This window comes from Apteryx rowi, unplaced genomic scaffold (genome assembly GCF_003343035.1).
Source record: "Apteryx rowi isolate R43461 unplaced genomic scaffold, aptRow1 scaffold_41, whole genome shotgun sequence".
NCBI lineage: Eukaryota > Metazoa > Chordata > Aves > Apterygiformes > Apterygidae > Apteryx > Apteryx rowi.
The window spans coordinates 4,117,731-4,135,367 of NW_020450621.1; the positions used below are offsets into that span (position 1 = coordinate 4,117,731).

The 17,637-nt window shown below is 41.6% G+C and overlaps 1 protein-coding gene across 1 annotated transcript in view; it reads left to right on the top strand.

Moving 5' to 3' along the window:
* LOC112970856 (myosin heavy chain, skeletal muscle, adult-like) overlaps positions 1 to 16,610 on the top strand; it is a 45,044-nt gene extending 28,434 nt beyond the window's left edge. Inside the window, exons 12-39 of the mRNA XM_026075700.1 lie at positions 1,757 to 1,804; positions 3,093 to 3,335; positions 3,423 to 3,566; positions 3,660 to 3,816; positions 5,202 to 5,229; positions 5,328 to 5,439; positions 5,529 to 5,621; positions 5,752 to 5,815; positions 5,907 to 6,005; positions 6,109 to 6,212; positions 6,294 to 6,432; positions 6,642 to 6,760; positions 6,861 to 7,010; positions 7,561 to 7,731; positions 9,139 to 9,448; positions 9,542 to 9,618; positions 11,156 to 11,243; positions 11,338 to 11,455; positions 11,663 to 11,786; positions 12,226 to 12,362; positions 12,453 to 12,708; positions 14,156 to 14,398; positions 14,504 to 14,680; positions 14,766 to 14,911; positions 14,998 to 15,085; positions 15,174 to 15,566; positions 15,816 to 15,942; positions 16,483 to 16,610. Of these exons, the coding sequence (XP_025931485.1) occupies positions 3,129 to 3,335; positions 3,423 to 3,566; positions 3,660 to 3,816; positions 5,202 to 5,229; positions 5,328 to 5,439; positions 5,529 to 5,621; positions 5,752 to 5,815; positions 5,907 to 6,005; positions 6,109 to 6,212; positions 6,294 to 6,432; positions 6,642 to 6,760; positions 6,861 to 7,010; positions 7,561 to 7,731; positions 9,139 to 9,448; positions 9,542 to 9,618; positions 11,156 to 11,243; positions 11,338 to 11,455; positions 11,663 to 11,786; positions 12,226 to 12,362; positions 12,453 to 12,708; positions 14,156 to 14,398; positions 14,504 to 14,680; positions 14,766 to 14,911; positions 14,998 to 15,085; positions 15,174 to 15,566; positions 15,816 to 15,942; positions 16,483 to 16,526 (3,915 nt within the window). The 5' untranslated portion in view covers positions 1,757 to 1,804; positions 3,093 to 3,128 and the 3' untranslated portion in view covers positions 16,527 to 16,610. The remainder of the gene's footprint in view (positions 1 to 1,756; positions 1,805 to 3,092; positions 3,336 to 3,422; positions 3,567 to 3,659; positions 3,817 to 5,201; positions 5,230 to 5,327; positions 5,440 to 5,528; positions 5,622 to 5,751; positions 5,816 to 5,906; positions 6,006 to 6,108; positions 6,213 to 6,293; positions 6,433 to 6,641; positions 6,761 to 6,860; positions 7,011 to 7,560; positions 7,732 to 9,138; positions 9,449 to 9,541; positions 9,619 to 11,155; positions 11,244 to 11,337; positions 11,456 to 11,662; positions 11,787 to 12,225; positions 12,363 to 12,452; positions 12,709 to 14,155; positions 14,399 to 14,503; positions 14,681 to 14,765; positions 14,912 to 14,997; positions 15,086 to 15,173; positions 15,567 to 15,815; positions 15,943 to 16,482) is intronic.
* Positions 16,611 to 17,637: the final 1,027 nt, after the last annotated feature.

Here is a 17,637-nt window from a genome sequence, read left to right on the forward strand (position 1 = left end):
CTTGGAGTCTGCCAGTGCAGGCACACTATGTCTGTTGTCACCTCATAATGAGAGAAAGCCTACAGGGAACCCTTCCTGGGTAGGGTCAAGGGTATTTCCATTGGCCTCCCCATGCAGGGGAGGGATCCCAGGAGTGAGTTCTGTGTTTGGACTCCAGGCTGGGGCCCACACACTCAAAACATGGGTGATGCAGTGCCAGAGCCCTCCTTGGAATGGGCTCTACATACACAGGGCAGTGCCTGATGCTCGATACTACCTTGGATCCCATGCATCATTTTTCTCACCTTGTCCCTGTGTTATTCACTGAGCTCTTTTTATAACCAAAATGCCAAAGACCAGAAGAAGGTGTCTTGATCTGACAGGATTTAAAGCAGTTCACATGACAATGCCCTTTCCTAAAATTGTATCTGTCACTCTCCAAGACTACCAGCAAATTCCCCCTTTCCCATACTGTCAGGATTGTACAGGCATGCCTGCCACTTCTAATGCTCTGGTATAGGTAGTACCATGTTTCTATATTTTGGACTGTGTGAATGTGTAAGTATGCAAGATATTTGTGATGAGATGGCAGTGATGGACTGAAGATGTATCAGATGCAAAGCATCTGGGACTGCATATTTTGTGTTCATGTGCCTAATTATGTGTACAGGTATGGCTGGCTGGAGGGATTCTTTTGACAGTTGTAGGTAGGAGAAAAGCTGTGAGGGTCTTTCCTAGATCAGAACGATCTTTTCCTGGCTTATAGGCATGGGAACACCTGGATGAACTTAAAACTTGTCAGCAAAAGAAGGGAGCATCTCTTGGTCAGTGGCACTGATCTGCATATCAGCAACTTATCTTGGAGAATCTCTCACTTTTTGGCGATCTGAAGTGTATACAGAGGGGCAAACATGCACATGCCTCTGTGTGTGTGTGTGTGTGTGTGTGTGTGTGTGTGTGCGCGTGTGCCTGCACTTCCTCATACCTGAAGTTACCTCACATCTCTTGGAGGCTCCAGCTTAAAAGTTCAGTTAGATCCCAGCCTCCTGGTAATTTGGCTCTTGGCTGTCTTGCTGTTTATGTGAGGCTTGCAAGCTGTTATACGTCTGCCCTTGTGCTTTCATCATTTTAGCATCAAAACTGCCAAAAGCTTTTAATAAGGTTAATTTATCTTTTAATGTCCTGTTTTATCTATTGTACCGCTGGAATAGTTGCAGCTCAGACATAGCAAGCAATCCACCCTGGATCATACAGTGAGTCGGTGGGAAAGCCAGCAATAGAATCCATAAGTCCTGCATCCAAGTTCTCTAAGTGCCTTGACTAGTCCAAATTCCCTCCTTAACACCCTTGTCAAATTGTTTATAGGAGATGTATTCATACAGTCAGTAAGACATCAAAATTTTCTAATTATATCTAGTCATGTCAAATGACAATTATGTCCTTAGTTCAGTTTGCCAGACAATGCTTTACCAAAGAAGGTTTGCCAAAAATGTTTTGACCGAAGAAAGAGTAGGCATCTGCAGCATCTGCAGACTAGATCCTATAAAATGTCCCTGTGACAAGTCTGCCCTGTCTCGACGAAAAGCTTCAAGGTAAGTGTATGGGGTCTGCAGGCTTGCAGAAAGRGGATGGTGCCCACTGTATTCTTTCCACTTCCAATACAGAGGGGACTCTATTTCTCAGCTCAGGCTTTAAATCTGCTTTCAAGGCACCTGCATGTTTTCACTCTGGAATTCTGTACAGTAATAAATTCTGATTTGTTATGTCTATTTTACAGTACTGACCAGCTGCCAGCGTGCAAGTTGCCCACCTGGTATCCCAAGAGGTAAGAATCTGATTTATTAAATTTGGGAGGACAGAGAGAGACTCTGATTTCTGCATGGGTGAGTGAGCAGTTACTGTTTCACCCTATATTCAAACCCAATGTGATTGCAATAGGCTGACGGTGGCATGCCCGTGGCTGGTAAGGTTTTCAAGTGGCTGGGTTTGAAGCCTCTGGCCACTGATGGCAGACCAAAAAATACTCATGGGGGTGTTCCTTTTTCTGCTTAACTGATCTAACAGAGATATGCTAGCTTTACATCTTTGATATGGCAGCACTAGAACTGGACAGAGATTGGCAAAGGATGGAAAAGTGCAAAATTGTACATTTTGTCTGAGAAAATATGAATTAATAAATTATTTGAGCATATGGACCTGTTAACCATCTTTGGAAGATGCCAAAACTCTCTTTGATATTCATTTTCTTGATTTATTAGCTGATGAACAGAGGGAATCTTTATTTAACTAACACAGCTAAAAAATTTTCAAGCTTGGTGGGATAAACTTAGCTACTTGCATATTTATTAAAGCTTGTAAAGAAATAGTCTGATTTTATTGAAGTTCTGAGAACATAACTATTCCTAGGTTTTTTTAAAAAGTCAGTGTTTCAAGTGTTTATTTGGGAGCTTAATACAGGCATTGAAATTCCAGTTTCTGTSCTTGAATTTTATTTCAGCACAAGTTGGAACTTTGGGCCTGAAAATATATTAGGCATTGTACTGAAGAATGACAAATGTATAAACAAATTAAATTATGGCTATTAAAAAGTAGTAAAAACTGCCCTTTTCTATATGCTTAGAATTGCATATGCTTAGAATTGAATTCATTCATTTCTCAGTCACCACTACGGATAATAAGTAAATGACCCACAGATACAATGTTTTCAAGACTTTGTAGTCTCCTGAACTCTAATTTTTCAGAAATGTTTCTGTGCTGTTCATCCTTTTATAAAAATGACCCATATGCATTTCCATTTCTAGTGATCATGTGAAAAGTGCTCAGCCACTTCACTCTCAAATTACAGGCACAGTATTCCTAAAAGTGCCAAAGTGGCAATTGCAAAAGGTCATTAAAAGTTGCTCTCCTAAAAGTTTGAAGACATAGATCACTTCAATACAAAACTCTTATTCTCTAAATTGACTTAAAAATTAGGTTCTCCAGTTGGTTCACGTTAGATGTTCCAGATATGAGACTCAGAGCAAGAAGAGAAGCCACTGCATAGGATATAAAATGTTTCCAAATTTTACAGAATAGACTGAAATAATCAATGCCATATTGTCCTTCCCCATTAGACACTTCTGCTAACGTACCTTCAGTAAAGTGCAGACATGGCCTCTGCAGACTCTGAGATGGCTGTCTTTGGGGAGGCAGCTCCCTACCTCCGAAAATCAGAAAAGGAGAGAATCGAGGCTCAGAACAAGCCTTTTGATGCCAAATCATCAGTCTTTGTGGCTCATCCTAAGGAATCCTTTGTGAAAGGGACAATCCAGAGCAGGGAAACAGGGAAGGTCACTGTCAAGACTGAAGCAGGAGAGGTGAGTGGAAAGCAAGCTTCAGAGCAGCATTTAATTCTCACTCTGAGCTCTTAGCTGACATGCATGGGCCTCTCATTTCCTTGTCAGACTCTGACCGTGAAGGAAGATCAAGTCTTCTCCATGAACCCTCCCAAGTATGACAAAATCGAGGACATGGCCATGATGACCCACCTCCATGAACCCGCTGTGCTGTATAACCTCAAAGAGCGTTATGCAGCCTGGATGATCTACGTAAGTACCAGCAGCAGTCCTCCTGCGACTAGCTAGGAAGAACTGCTACGCTAAGCCAAGCGAAAGCCAACTTGCTGTCTCCCTTCTTTACAGACCTACTCGGGTCTCTTCTGTGTCACTGTCAACCCCTACAAGTGGCTGCCGGTGTACAACCCGGAGGTGGTGTTGGCCTACCGAGGCAAAAAGCGCCAGGAGGCCCCTCCCCACATCTTCTCCATTTCTGACAATGCCTATCAGTTCATGTTAACTGGTGAGGAATCTTAAAGGAATCACAAAGTCTTTCAGAAAATATAATGCTTGTTTTATAACAAAATGAGTATGTTCAGAGATGTAAACCTCATCATGAACCTTACTTTATTTTAGCAGTTATCAGTTTAGCAGTTTAGCAGTTACCCCTACCCATTATTTGGGTCTGAACACTAGTCAAATTGTCACACAAAATATTGCTTTAACTTTGAAAAATATAATTCAGTTCTCTAAAAGGTATACTGTAGCTTAAATTTTTGGTGCCTTGGCTTCATGAAGTCTTAGATTACAAAAACCAAATGCTTTGATTTCAAGTGTTCTTCTGATATTTGCAACTTATTTGTAAAGAACAACAGCAGAATTCTTGCACCACCAAGAAATCATGATAAATGTTTGCATTTCTAATTAGCTGTTAGTTAATACTCTTGTATTATGGATTTATTTCTTCTCAGGTATGAAAATTAGCAAACTAGAACAGATTAGGATTCTGTACACAGAAACTGCAATACGGAGAATGGAATCTGTGATCTGATGTTCACACATCTGCAGTAGTTTCATGAATGCATAGGGATCTAACTGAACATCACAGAGTGATAATGTTGACTCTGGTTAAAAAAAAATAAAAAGGCCTTAAAAAATTTAGGGAAATAGAATGATCACGTAAATGTTTTTTTCTCCTTCTCCATTTTTTCTCTCTGCCACTGAAGCAGGATTATGAATTACAAGTAGGAATTTAGCATTTCATTTTCAGTTTTCTTCATTCTTCCTGCTCTTAGTCAGAAACTTTAAAAACAGACTCGAAAAAACAGAAATACACCAAAAATGAAATAAACTGAAACAAGAAAACAAACAAAACAGAAAATCCTGAAATAATTGATGTATCTACTCACCCTGGAAAGAATTCATTCTTTTGCATTCATTGGTGAGACAGAAAAAGAAGGAGAATAAGAGGTTTGTTTGAATATTTCCAGCACTGGTGAAACATCCAGACTCCCTGGAACCAAAGGTTATCCAGAAAAGAACATTTATAAGAAAGCTGAGGTGGAGGGGAAATCAGAATTCTTTTGACCCACACAGTTTTACACACTGTCAAAACCAATCTCAATTACTTTGTTACATGCCTTTACTTAATAAGAGAGAAACAGACTGCTTAATGAAAAAAGAATACCCTGAAAATCTACTCTGAAGTGATGCCTCTGTTGATCCAGCTGATATTACCTGTTGCACTGCTAGGAACATCAAAAGTACCTATCGGAATTCCCAGGGCTTTTCACTGCCTTCTGTCCATGCCCCTTCTGGAARCCTCTGTTCATATTTCTCTCACAGTGTCTGACTTCTTTGTATTCATGAACATTACATATTGTCCCTTTGTTTCTGTCTCTTTCACAGATCGTGAGAATCAGTCAATCCTGATCACGTATGTACATTGCCTGCTCGGGTTCCTGCTGGGCTGCTCTGTGCCAGGGGACCTGCTGCCTGACCATGTGTTCTCTGCTTCTCTCTCTGCCTTCACAGCGGAGAATCCGGTGCAGGGAAGACTGTGAACACAAAGCGTGTCATCCAGTACTTTGCAACAATTGCAGCTAGCGGGGATAAGAAGAAGGAGGAGCAGTCTGGCAAAATGCAGGTGAGGTAGGGGGGRACGGACTGAGCTCTTGGCCTGCAATTGCCGCATGGATTAAACACTGTAACTTAACAATACTTGTCATGTTGTAGGGAACGCTTGAGGATCAAATCATCAGCGCCAACCCCCTGCTGGAGGCCTTTGGAAATGCCAAGACCGTGAGGAATGACAACTCCTCACGCTTTGTAAGTTGTTGCTTTGGCCAAAATCTCTCCCTCTCCTTCCAAGAGCAATGATGGGCCTCGTGCYGYTCRCACTGAAGGAGAYGGCAATGGAATGCAGCTAGGCTGAAATGCTTCTTTTTTCCCTTGACAGGGYAAATTCATCAGAATCCACTTTGGGGCCACAGGGAAACTGGCTTCTGCTGACATTGAAACATGTAAGAGACCTTCCTCCTCTCAGCACCTTCCTTCCTGCCTTCCTGCTCTKTGCACTGTCTTGGGTGTAACTCTTTCTCTCTTCCTTGCCAGATCTGCTGGAGAAGTCCAGAGTCACTTTCCAGCTCAAGGCGGAAAGAAGCTACCACATATTTTATCAGGTCACCTCCAACCAGAAGCCAGAGTTAATTGGTAGGAAGGATTACTGAGTTTTTTGGAGGAAGATCACTGAGCAACAATTAGCTACTTTACATAAACAATGAAATTTAACCCAAGAACATCCATTTGTTTTCAGAAATGCTCCTTATTACCACCAACCCATATGACTTCCCTTTTGTGAGTCAAGGTGAGATCAGTGTTGCCAGCATTGATGACAAGGAGGAGCTGATGGCTACAGATGTAAGTAACATACAAAACAGGTCATCTGGTGGATAGGTGACCTAGTATGCATACATTTTACTTTATTGATTCTGTTACCAGAGTGCCATTGACATCCTGGGCTTCACTGCTGATGAAAAGACGGCCATTTACAAGCTGACGGGGGCTGTCATGCACTACGGGAACTTGAAGTTCAAGCAGAAGCCACGAGAGGAGCAGGCAGAGCCAGATGGCACAGAAGGTATTATTAAACTCAATAATTGACATTTCTGTAAGTTACTCTGTGTGTCAAAGACATAGTATTAGTCACCAAAAGTTGGTGTTAGGTGGACTTTAGGATGCCAAGGAAAACATTAAGCCAGAACAAAGGTTAACAGATTTCAATAAACAGAACACTGAACACTGCAGATTCTTAGAGAATACTTTAGGATCCTTTGTTCCAATCTTTAGTTGCTGACAAGGCTGCCTACCTGATGGGTCTGAACTCAGCTGACATGCTCAAGGCCCTGTGCTACCCCCGAGTCAAGGTTGGAAATGAATATGTGACCAAAGGTCAGACTGCGCAGCAGGTAAGAAACATATGGTAATCTAAAACTATGCTTTGAATTAACATCCCACTGACTCACCTCCACTCTCTTTGGTAACTCCAGACCTCTACCTGTACTTTAGGTGCACAATGCTGTAGGTGCTCTTGCAAAGGCTGTCTATGAGAGGATGTTCTTGTGGATGGTTGTTCGCATCAACCAGCAGCTGGATACTAAACAACCCAGACAGTACTTCATTGGTGTTCTGGACATTGCTGGCTTTGAGATCTTTGATGTAAGGAACAAAGATTTAGTAGCAGTTACTTGGAAGTGACAACTGGCTGTTATGACAATTCTGAGATATTTTTAATGAAGAATTAATATTATCTCATAATTATTTGCTTTTTTTAAAACCCTGAAGTAAAGAATGACCTTTCAAAGTACTTGTCTTGCAGCAATAGACTCATTTTGTAGATGTGCCCACTCAAAAGTACAGAATGGTCCAAGCAGAAGAATTATTTGGTTTAAATGATCAAGGACAAGACAGTATAAAAACATATATATCATGATAGGCCTAGCATGCTGTACTATTTTTCCCCCATTATTTGGTTTTAGATAATGTAGAAAATATATTTTATGTTCACATTTATTTCAAAGAGAAGATTCCTTGTGAGCAATGAATTTGATGCATTTTTGTGTTTCATTATATAGACATAAAGTACACTGAAGAAATGCAAAGCTTGACAGTGAAGCTAAGATAATTGAATTCCTTATTTTTAAAGGAAAAGAGTTGTAGTCATTGCTGCATCTTGTAAATATGGGTCTTTCTCATTTTTTTTTCACAGTTCAACAGCTTTGAGCAGCTGTGCATCAACTTCACAAATGAGAAACTGCAACAGTTCTTCAACCACCACATGTTTGTGCTGGAGCAGGAGGAGTACAAGAAAGAGGGAATTGAATGGACATTCATTGACTTTGGGATGGACCTGGCTGCCTGCATTGAGCTCATTGAGAAGGTATTCTTTCTGTTCATTAGGTGCGCAAGAATTCTATAATTTTAAAATAACTTGGCCTCATTTCTCAAAGGGTTTTTCCATGTTTGTGTCCAAACATTCAGCTTTTGCTATTCAAGATACCTTGCTCTGTAGTTTATTTTATCTGTGAAGGGAGACATAAGAAGGTTTCACACAGCTTTATGACAACAGCTCTGTACTGATCTCTTTTCAAGTGCCAAAAGATTGTTAAACTCCAAATAACGGTATTCTTTCAAAACACGCAGAATCAGTCTCCAATTTAGAGTCTCTTCCGCATCTTCCAGCTCTAACAGACTTAGGCTTATAYAGCAGAACAGCTATAGCTTTGTAAAATAAACATAAAAAATGGCTGTGCATAACTGTCAGCTAACAGTCACACATCCTTTGACTGTATCAATGAGAAGGCAGTCACATAGCACGTGGGATGCAATATTCAGTGGCTGGCAAGATAGTAAGAAGTTAGAATCACAGAATCACAGAAGTTCAAAAGCACCTCTGGGGACTGTCTAGGCCAACTCCCTTCCTCAAAGCAGGGTCAGCTAGAGCAGGTTGCTCAGGACTGTGTCCAGTCAGGATTTGAGTATCTTCAGTGATGGACTCTCAACAAACTCTGTGGGCAACCTGTTCCAATGTTTGACCACCCTCCCAGTAAAAACCTTTTCTCTTATGTGTGAATGGAATTCCCTGTATTTTAATTTATGCCCATTGACTTTCCTCCTGTCACTGGATATCATAGAGAAGAGTCTGACTCTTCCTTCTTTATTCTCACCCATCAAATATTTATACACATTGCTAAGATCCCCTTGAAACTTCTCTTCTTGAGGCTAAATAATCACAGCTCTCTCAGCCTCTCCTCATCTGACAAGATGTTCCTATCCTCTGGTGGCCCTTGACTGGACTTACTCCAGCAGGTCCATGTCCCTCTTGTACTGGGCAGCCTTGAACTGGACAAAGCACTACAGATGTGGCCTCACCATTGCTGAATAGAGGGGAAGGATCACCTTCCTCATCCTGCAGGCAACACTCTTCCTAATGCAGCCCAGGATTTGTAGGCCTTCTCTACCAGAAAGACACACTGCTGGCTCATGTTCAACTTGTGATAAGACATCTCTGTGTGTTGTGAGGCCCTTTGGATAAGAAGGTTTTGCCTATGTTTTATAAAGAAGGTTCTTGACCCAAACTAAATGAATTTCCATTAATCATTATGACTTATTTGGAGCTAAAACACATAGGTATCAACATGTTTAATCTCATTTATCAGCAGAAAACATGATAGAATAATATTTTCGGATGTGTATCTCAGCCTGTGCTCCTCCACTCTGCATAAGTGATGGTCATATTGTCCTGAAAACTAATTTGCAATTTGTCCCTCTTGTTCATTTCTTCCAGCCCATGGGCATCTTCTCCATCCTAGAAGAGGAGTGCATGTTCCCCAAGGCAACTGACACCTCTTTCAAGAACAAGCTCTATGACCAGCATCTGGGCAAGTCCAGCAACTTCCAGAAACCCAAGCCTACCAAAGGAAAGACTGAAGCTCATTTCTCTCTCATACACTATGCTGGCACAGTGGACTACAACATCACTGGTTGGCTTGAGAAGAACAAGGACCCTCTGAATGAAACCGTCATTGGGTTGTACCAGAAATCATCACTGAAAACACTAGCCTTACTGTTTGCCAATTATGGTGGAGCAGAAGCAGGTCAATTCTATGCAGCCCATATTTTACAAAAGGGAATCATTAAAGGCAAAAGCAAAAATCTAAAACCTGTTTAATATGTTTTCAATTTTGCAGAGGCTAGTGCTGGTGCTGGCAAGAAAGGCGGCAAGAAGAAGGGTTCTTCTTTCCAGACTGTCTCAGCTCTTTTCCGGGTATAGTATCTCTTCCTAAGATAAGGAGTAACCACACCATTTAAAATGGCTAGTCTTTCTTTTTGCTTGCTTGTGTAAAAAGATCCCAAATTTTGGGGGTCATATTTTGATAGAGAATAAATCCATTGTAACTCATTTAAGCTCCATTACATTGAAAACACAACCTATCCCTTTGTCCACTTCTTCCGGAACAATGTCATACAGAAAATGCCTAAAACAATACTAAAAGACACAGATTCCCTCCTGATGCCTGTCTGTATTTCAGAGCCTTATATTGTCCTATAACAATATTGTTCCTGCCACTGGTCTGGAGGATGAGCTGTTAGCTCCATGAATTTTTCTATTTTTTATCCATGACTCAGGGACCAATCTCATATGGTTGAAATGCCCCACATCTTAGGAAACAGATTTTTAAGATGGCATATACCTGGTGGTTCTTTCTCAAAACCAGGTCTTGCTGCCTGGCTRTTACATACACTCTTCCACATGAATTATCTAATCTCCTCTGAGGTATTTATTACCATATTTATCTTTCGCTTGGGGCTTCCTTCTTGATATAGACTCATTCCTCCTACTGAGCTGCTGTCATATGATCCTTGATCACCTGACCCAGCCCCTAGCCAGTGCTCTGAAACAGAGCATGGGCGTGTGCGTATATGCCCCAGGAAAAATAACCATAGCTGTAACAGCTTTTTTCATGCAAGTGGGAAATGATTGTCAGCATGTATCGTTCAAAAAGAATACAATAAGCCTAGGTTTAAGGCTTATTGACTATAAGGCTATAAGACTTTCAGGGGTAATGTTATCAGAGAAACGTTATTTGTTTTATTTAAGTTGCATTTTTGTTATGTTTTCAAACTTTCTTCCACTACTCCACTGATCTAGGCATGATGTGGGACCTACTGACTGCTTAATTTACGTACTCTGAAGGCACCTGTGTCTCTCCATTAATTATAGAGACTAATTACTTATAAATAAATTTAATAGAGAATAATTATAATCCAAGGCTGGGATTCATCTCACCTTACTTTAGATGGCCAAAATCTAGACATGTAGACTAGACATATAAGACTCAGCTTGTCATTTGTGCTCCTTTTTCTTTCAGTGGGGAGAAATAGGAAGTCACTACATAGTGCGATCCATATGACGTACATTAGGTGTCTACCTTAGTATRCTCCAAACTGCCTCACAGAGGTACCTATTTATCTCCCTGGCTACATCTAGTGGAAGATGGATCTCATTTCTAATGAACATGTTCAACTAGAGTAAGCCAAYTCCTCAATCTAATTCTACACAAAATATAGTGAAATGTCATATAAGTGTATGTTGAGAGTACAATATTTCCCGCTGATTAAACAGTAGACCTTTATACTTTAATTTAATAATAATTATGTTCTGTGGAAAGTAGGAAAAATGGGTGCAAGTGACACCAGTCACTAATTTTTGTCTGGTTTCTCATTATCTCATTACAGAGGGCTTGATGCTTACTGTGGAAATTACATTTGCTAATATAAACTTTTGTTAATGACTCTCCCAGGAGAATTTAAACAAGCTGATGACCAATCTGAGAAGCACTCACCCCCATTTTGTACGCTGCATCATCCCAAATGAAACAAAAACACCTGGTAAGAGACACACATACAGAAGGTTATAAATATGGTGGAGCTCTTCCTCTCTGTACTACAGAATATAGTATTCATGTGTGCTCTCAACTGCTAGGTGCCATGGAGCATGAACTGGTGCTGCACCAGCTGCGGTGCAACGGCGTGCTGGAAGGGATCAGAATTTGCAGGAAAGGATTTCCCAACAGAGTCCTGTATGCAGATTTTAAACAGAGGTCAGACTGCTCCCCCTTACTGGGTCATTTTGACCATGTTGAGTACCGTGTGGAATTTAAGCACATTCATCTATCATTTAAAGCCATCTGTAAAGTTTAGATTTAGCAGCTGTTTAATGTTCTCAAAAGTTCTTAGACCCTTTCTTGCAGTGTATCAGCCAACTGGTTTCAACAATAGACCTCTTTATATTCTGTTTTCTCCCCCAGATACCGAGTATTAAATGCAAGTGCTATTCCAGAAGGACAGTTCATTGACAGCAAGAAGGCTTGTGAGAAACTTCTGGGATCAATTGATATAGACCACACTCAGTATAAATTTGGTCACACCAAGGTACCAGAACTGTTTGGTTCAAGTACTCTGTGTTTTTGGTTTGTATAGCTTGAGAATGATGCTCAAATTCTCAAGACAGGGTATGAAATGATCAAATAGTATATTTAAAATGAATGAAAATGAGTATTTTTTTGACTCAGTACTTCATTATAACTGTGAAATTCATTGCCATAGGATCATAGGATGATGCTGTTTCAGGGTTCCCAATCTAAGACAAAGTTGTAGAATAAAAGAACCAAGAGCTAATAAAAACAAAGGCATAATATCTGGCTCATATAGTTCCTAAATTTCAGGTTACTAGCAGCTTGGGGATATCACTACATGCTTTCTTTGGACTTTTGCTCTTTTTCTTAACTTCCCATATTATCTGTTTTGAGGACAGGATACTGGGCTACACCGAACGATGATCACTGTATCTATTTTTATGTTCTTATCTAAGGTGTTCTTCAAAGCTGGACTGGTAGGTCTCCTGGAGGAGATGAGAGATGAGAAGCTGGCACAGCTCATCACTCGCACGCAGGCCAGATGCAGGGGCTTCCTGATGAGGGTGGAGTACCAGAAAATGGTGGAGAGGAGGTAGACATTTCTTCAAAATAGGCTCACTGTACTTGTCTTACTGGGTCATCACTGTCTAAATATTTAATATTTTTTTGAATTACCTTTCAGAGAGTCCATCTTCTGCATCCAGTACAACATTCGTGCATTCATGAATGTCAAGCATTGGCCCTGGATGAAGCTGTTCTTCAAAATCAAGCCCTTGCTGAAGAGTGCAGAATCAGAGAAGGAGATGGCCAACATGAAACAAGAATTTGAGAAAACCAAGGAAGAGCTAGCAAAGTCTGAGGCAAAGAGGAAGGAGCTGGAGGAGAAAATGGTGAAGCTGGTGCAGGAGAAAAATGATCTGCAGCTCCAAGTGCAGTCTGTGAGTACTACCAGTGTGCCTGCTCTGAACTGAACTGTGATGATAAGGCTTATATGTAGAACTACATTTTTAGAAGACATGTAGAAACTATGATTTTGATTCAATTATATAGTATTTCATTAAGTGGTGCTGTTAAAAATTTAATTAGTTGCAATGAGGACTGTCAGGAGAATGTGGTCAAGGCATCACAAGATCATCTTGATACCATGGGTGAGACTTTTCTAGGACGGTTCCTGAGAATTCTGTCATTTACCTTCAGTAAAACTGCATCAGCTAAAACAAGAAACTCTTTACTTTCAGGTAGTATAATTTTTGTTCTTCTAGGCTAGGTTTTCATATCTCTCCAATACTGATATGTCCATTCTTGTAAACACATGATTAGGAATCCTTTGAAAAAGATAAAAGGACATATCTTTATTTTCTTTATTCTCAACTAAACATGACAGTTTGCTTCTTTCCAGCATAGGTGGCAGCCTACCTGTCAGGAATACAGGAAGTATTGTGTTAAGATATTGAACATAAACCTAATTGAGAGGAAACAGAATTTAATCTTCTCACTCATAATACTAAAACACTCAGGAACATGAATTGGAATAATTTCATGATATTAGGTGGTATACCTATGGCATTGTAATGCTGTGATTTCTAAATTAAATCATTCATAGAATCAACTGTATCCACAAAATAATACTATGCAATACATTTGCTGTAGGTAAGGTTAAGTGGTCCCCTTATTAAAGCATCTTGAACTGTAAAAGGATTAAAAAAATCTGTTCACTGCTAAAATGATCATTTTTCTGTCATAGTGTATCTGCTAGACTGAAAAGTGAGATAAAACACAAACAACAAATACTGCAGTATGTCTGCTACAAGAAATCCAGAGTCAGATTTTCAAAATGGCTCATTTTCCAAAAGCTCCTGTTCTTCTTAGCTGATGAAAGTCTCACTGAGAAAAGCTGAAGCTGCTGGATGCTGAGTATTTTTGAGAAATGGTGACGAAAATCTAAATCATAAACAGTTGCTCTCAAAAACAGTAGGGTGAAAAAACAAATACAGGAATGATGTCAGCATAACTGTGACTTTGGTATTTATATGCAGCTTGGCATATAGTTATCACTCAGCACTTTATAAATGTTTGAAAATATGGGAGATCTCCTATGATTAAACCAAAATGTATATGCTTTGTTGTAATGTTGATCTTGATGGGATAAGTTTGGAATCTATACCTTACATATGTATATAAATACTTAGGCCTTCATATAGATTAAAAACAATTTTGTTTGGTGCTAGCTTTCAATATTAGTTGTTTCAAAAAACACTCAAGACAATTTAAAGTCAGTTTTAGGTTATCTTACTTTACATTACAAAATTGCTATCCAGGTTTCTAAGCTAAGAATCTCAGCATCCCCCAGAAGACATATCCAGAAAAAAATTATTTTCCCAACAGGAAGCTGATGCTCTGGCTGATGCTGAGGAAAGATGTGATCAGCTGATCAAAACCAAAATCCAGCTGGAAGCCAAAGTTAAGGAAGTGACTGAAAGGGCAGAGGACGAGGAGGAGATCAATGCTGAACTGACAGCCAAGAAGAGGAAACTGGAGGATGAATGCTCAGAGCTGAAGAAAGATATTGATGATCTGGAATTAACACTGGCCAAAGTCGAGAAGGAAAAACATGCCACTGAAAACAAGGTATAATGCACCAGATGTCACTCTCATGCCAGAAAAGAACTCAGTGTTTTTACACTATAAAGTTTTAAACAATATTTTTTATCTACACTTGCTCCCTTCTCACAGGTGAAAAACCTCACTGAGGAGATGGCAGCCCTGGATGAAACCATCGTAAAGCTGACAAAAGAGAAGAAAGCCCTCCAAGAGGCCCACCAGCAGACACTGGATGACCTGCAGGCAGAAGAGGACAAAGTCAATACGCTGACCAAAGCTAAAACCAAGCTGGAGCAGCAAGTGGATGATGTAAGCACACGTGCATGTGGGGAGATCAAAGCTGTTATAGAGTTAGACCTGGCTGGCAGAGCACTCATGATCTTGTTCTGTTTAGCTTGAAGGGTCCCTGGAGCAAGAGAAGAAACTGCGCATGGACCTTGAGAGAGCCAAGAGGAAACTCGAGGGTGACCTGAAGCTGGCTCATGATACCATAATGGAYTTGGAAAATGATAAGCAGCAGCTGGATGAGAAACTGAAGAAGTAAGYGTGGTTGCGGGGCACCTTTGCACTGTTCAGGTGCACATACATTCATTGTTGGGCTCTAACACAGTTTGTTTTGCGCAAAGGAAAGACTTTGAAATCAGCCAGATCCAGAGCAAGATCGAGGATGAGCAAGCCCTGGGCATGCAATTACAGAAGAAGATCAAGGAGCTGCAGGYRAGTCTTTGTTCCRTCCCTTCTTTCATGCCGACAGAGGTCAGGTAGGAGCAGGGCGTGGGTGTGAATGGTGCCTAATGTTCCCCAGGCCCGTATTGAGGAACTGGAGGAGGAAATCGAGGCCGAGCGGACCTCTCGGGCCAAAGCAGAGAAGCATCGGGCTGACCTCTCCAGGGAGCTAGAGGAGATCAGTGAGCGCCTGGAAGAAGCAGGGGGAGCTACGGCAGCTCAGATCGATATGAACAAGAAGCGTGAGGCAGAATTTCAGAAGATGCGCCGGGACCTCGAGGAGGCCACTCTGCAGCATGAAGCCACAGCTGCCRCCYTGCGGAAGAAGCATGCGGACAGCACGGCCGAGCTTGGGGAGCAAATCGACAACCTTCAGCGCGTCAAGCAGAAGCTGGAGAAGGAGAAGAGTGAGCTGAAGATGGAGATTGACGACTTGGCCAGCAACATGGAGTCCGTCTCCAAAGCCAAGGTACAGAAATGTTTATTAATAGCAATATGAAAACAATGAAACATTTATGTTTAATCTTATCTTATTTAAATATGATCAGGTTATAATATAACTGTCTTTTTCCAAATCTATTATATAGAACTGTATTTGTATGCACATTGTCTCAAGGGGAAATACATAGACTGCATCTTCTGGCCACATTTTCCTGCTGTAAGAGTAAGGAAGAATCCAGATATTAATCTGCTTTTCTTATGTCTATTTGACACCTAGGCAAATCTGGAGAAGATGTGTCGCACTCTGGAAGACCAGCTGAGTGAATTTAAAACAAAGGAAGAGCAGAATCAGCGCATGATCAGTGATCTAAGTGCTCAAAGAGCTCGTCTGCAGACAGAATCTGGTGAGGCACCTCCATCTCTAGTTTGGAAATGGGAGAACCCCCTAAAGGGCTTTATAAGATCATAAATGGCTATTGAAATATTTTCTGACTACAAACTTTCCCAGGTGAATATGCACGTCAGGTGGAGGAAAAAGATGTTTTGATTTCTCAACTGTCTAGAGGAAAACAGGCTTTTACTCAACAGATTGAGGAACTGAAGCGACAGCTAGAGGAAGAGATAAAGGTGAAAAGATTTCATACTACATATGAAATACATATTTTATATTGCATTGTTTCTGAGGTAGGTTTCCAGAGCTGAAAAGATGATTTAATTAAAAAACATAACAAGGCATTAGGCCACCCATTCAAGGCCCTGCTGGTATTAAAACCCCTCCCAACATTTTGCAAGTATGTCAGAGAATAGCTTCCCTTGTTTCAGCTTTAAATTATTCATGCAGCGGCTTACTCACTACTTTCCTGGAATAATCCAGTGTCTAAATGCCAGTATGAGGCGATTTCCCAGCATATGTCTACTCCTTGTTGCAATCCTTGTCTTCGCAGGCCAAGAACGCCCTGGCCCACGCCTTGCAATCCGCTCGCCATGACTGTGACTTGCTCCGGGAGCAGTATGAAGAAGAGCAGGAAGCCAAGGGTGAGCTGCAGCGCGCCCTGTCCAAGGCCAACAGTGAAGTGGCYCAGTGGAGAACCAAATATGAGACGGACGCCATTCAGCGCACGGAGGAACTGGAGGAGGCCAAGTACGTGGCAGTGGGGTGCGAAGAAGCCAGAGGAGACTGAAAGTACAGAAGGGACTTTGAATGGCAGAAATGAGGCCCCGCACTGTGGCGTGCAGGGAGGCCAAGTACATGGGGAAGGTGGAGAAGGCTGGCAGACACTAGTAAGGGAAATTTGAAAAGACCATTGAGAGAGTGACAGAAAGAAGCCAAGACYAGGCTGGGGAGGGGTGATGGGTAGAGGAGAGTGTGTGCTATAGAGGGTGTGGTTATGAAAAGACAAAGGCAAATAGGCCACATGACAAAGAAAGCAAGAGAGAGGCAATGTATGGGGTGTGCAGAGAGCAGAGGGATTGCTAGCGCCAGGAGAAAGGAAAAGGGAACAAAATGACTTGCTGGGGCAGGCTCTACCCTGTGTGTGCATGGGACCAAATACTGCAAAGTGGCTACGCATGCCATTGTGAAAAGCACCCTGGCTGCAGAAAAGCTGCTCCACTTTGCTTCCTCACTGGGAGCTGTATTTACCACCTCCTAGGAAGAAGCTGGCGCAGCGTCTGCAGGAAGCGGAGGAACACGTTGAAGCTGTGAATGCCAAATGTGCTTCCCTGGAAAAGACAAAGCAGCGGCTGCAGAATGAAGTGGAGGACCTGATGATTGATGTGGAAAGGTCGAATGCTGCCTGCGCAGCTCTGGACAAGAAGCAGAAGAATTTCGACAAGGTAACCTGGGCTCCAGCCTTGTGCTGTGGGGACAGAGCATCCCCTCATGGTTGCCACATCCGTACTCAGGCCCTGTTGCTCTTCAGATCCTGGCAGAGTGGAAGCAGAAGTATGAGGAAACGCAGGCTGAGCTGGAAGCCTCCCAGAAGGAGTCTCGCTCTCTCAGCACGGAGCTGTTTAAGATGAAGAATGCCTACGAGGAGTCCTTGGACCACCTGGAGACGCTGAAGCGGGAGAACAAGAACTTGCAGCGTAAGTCCCGG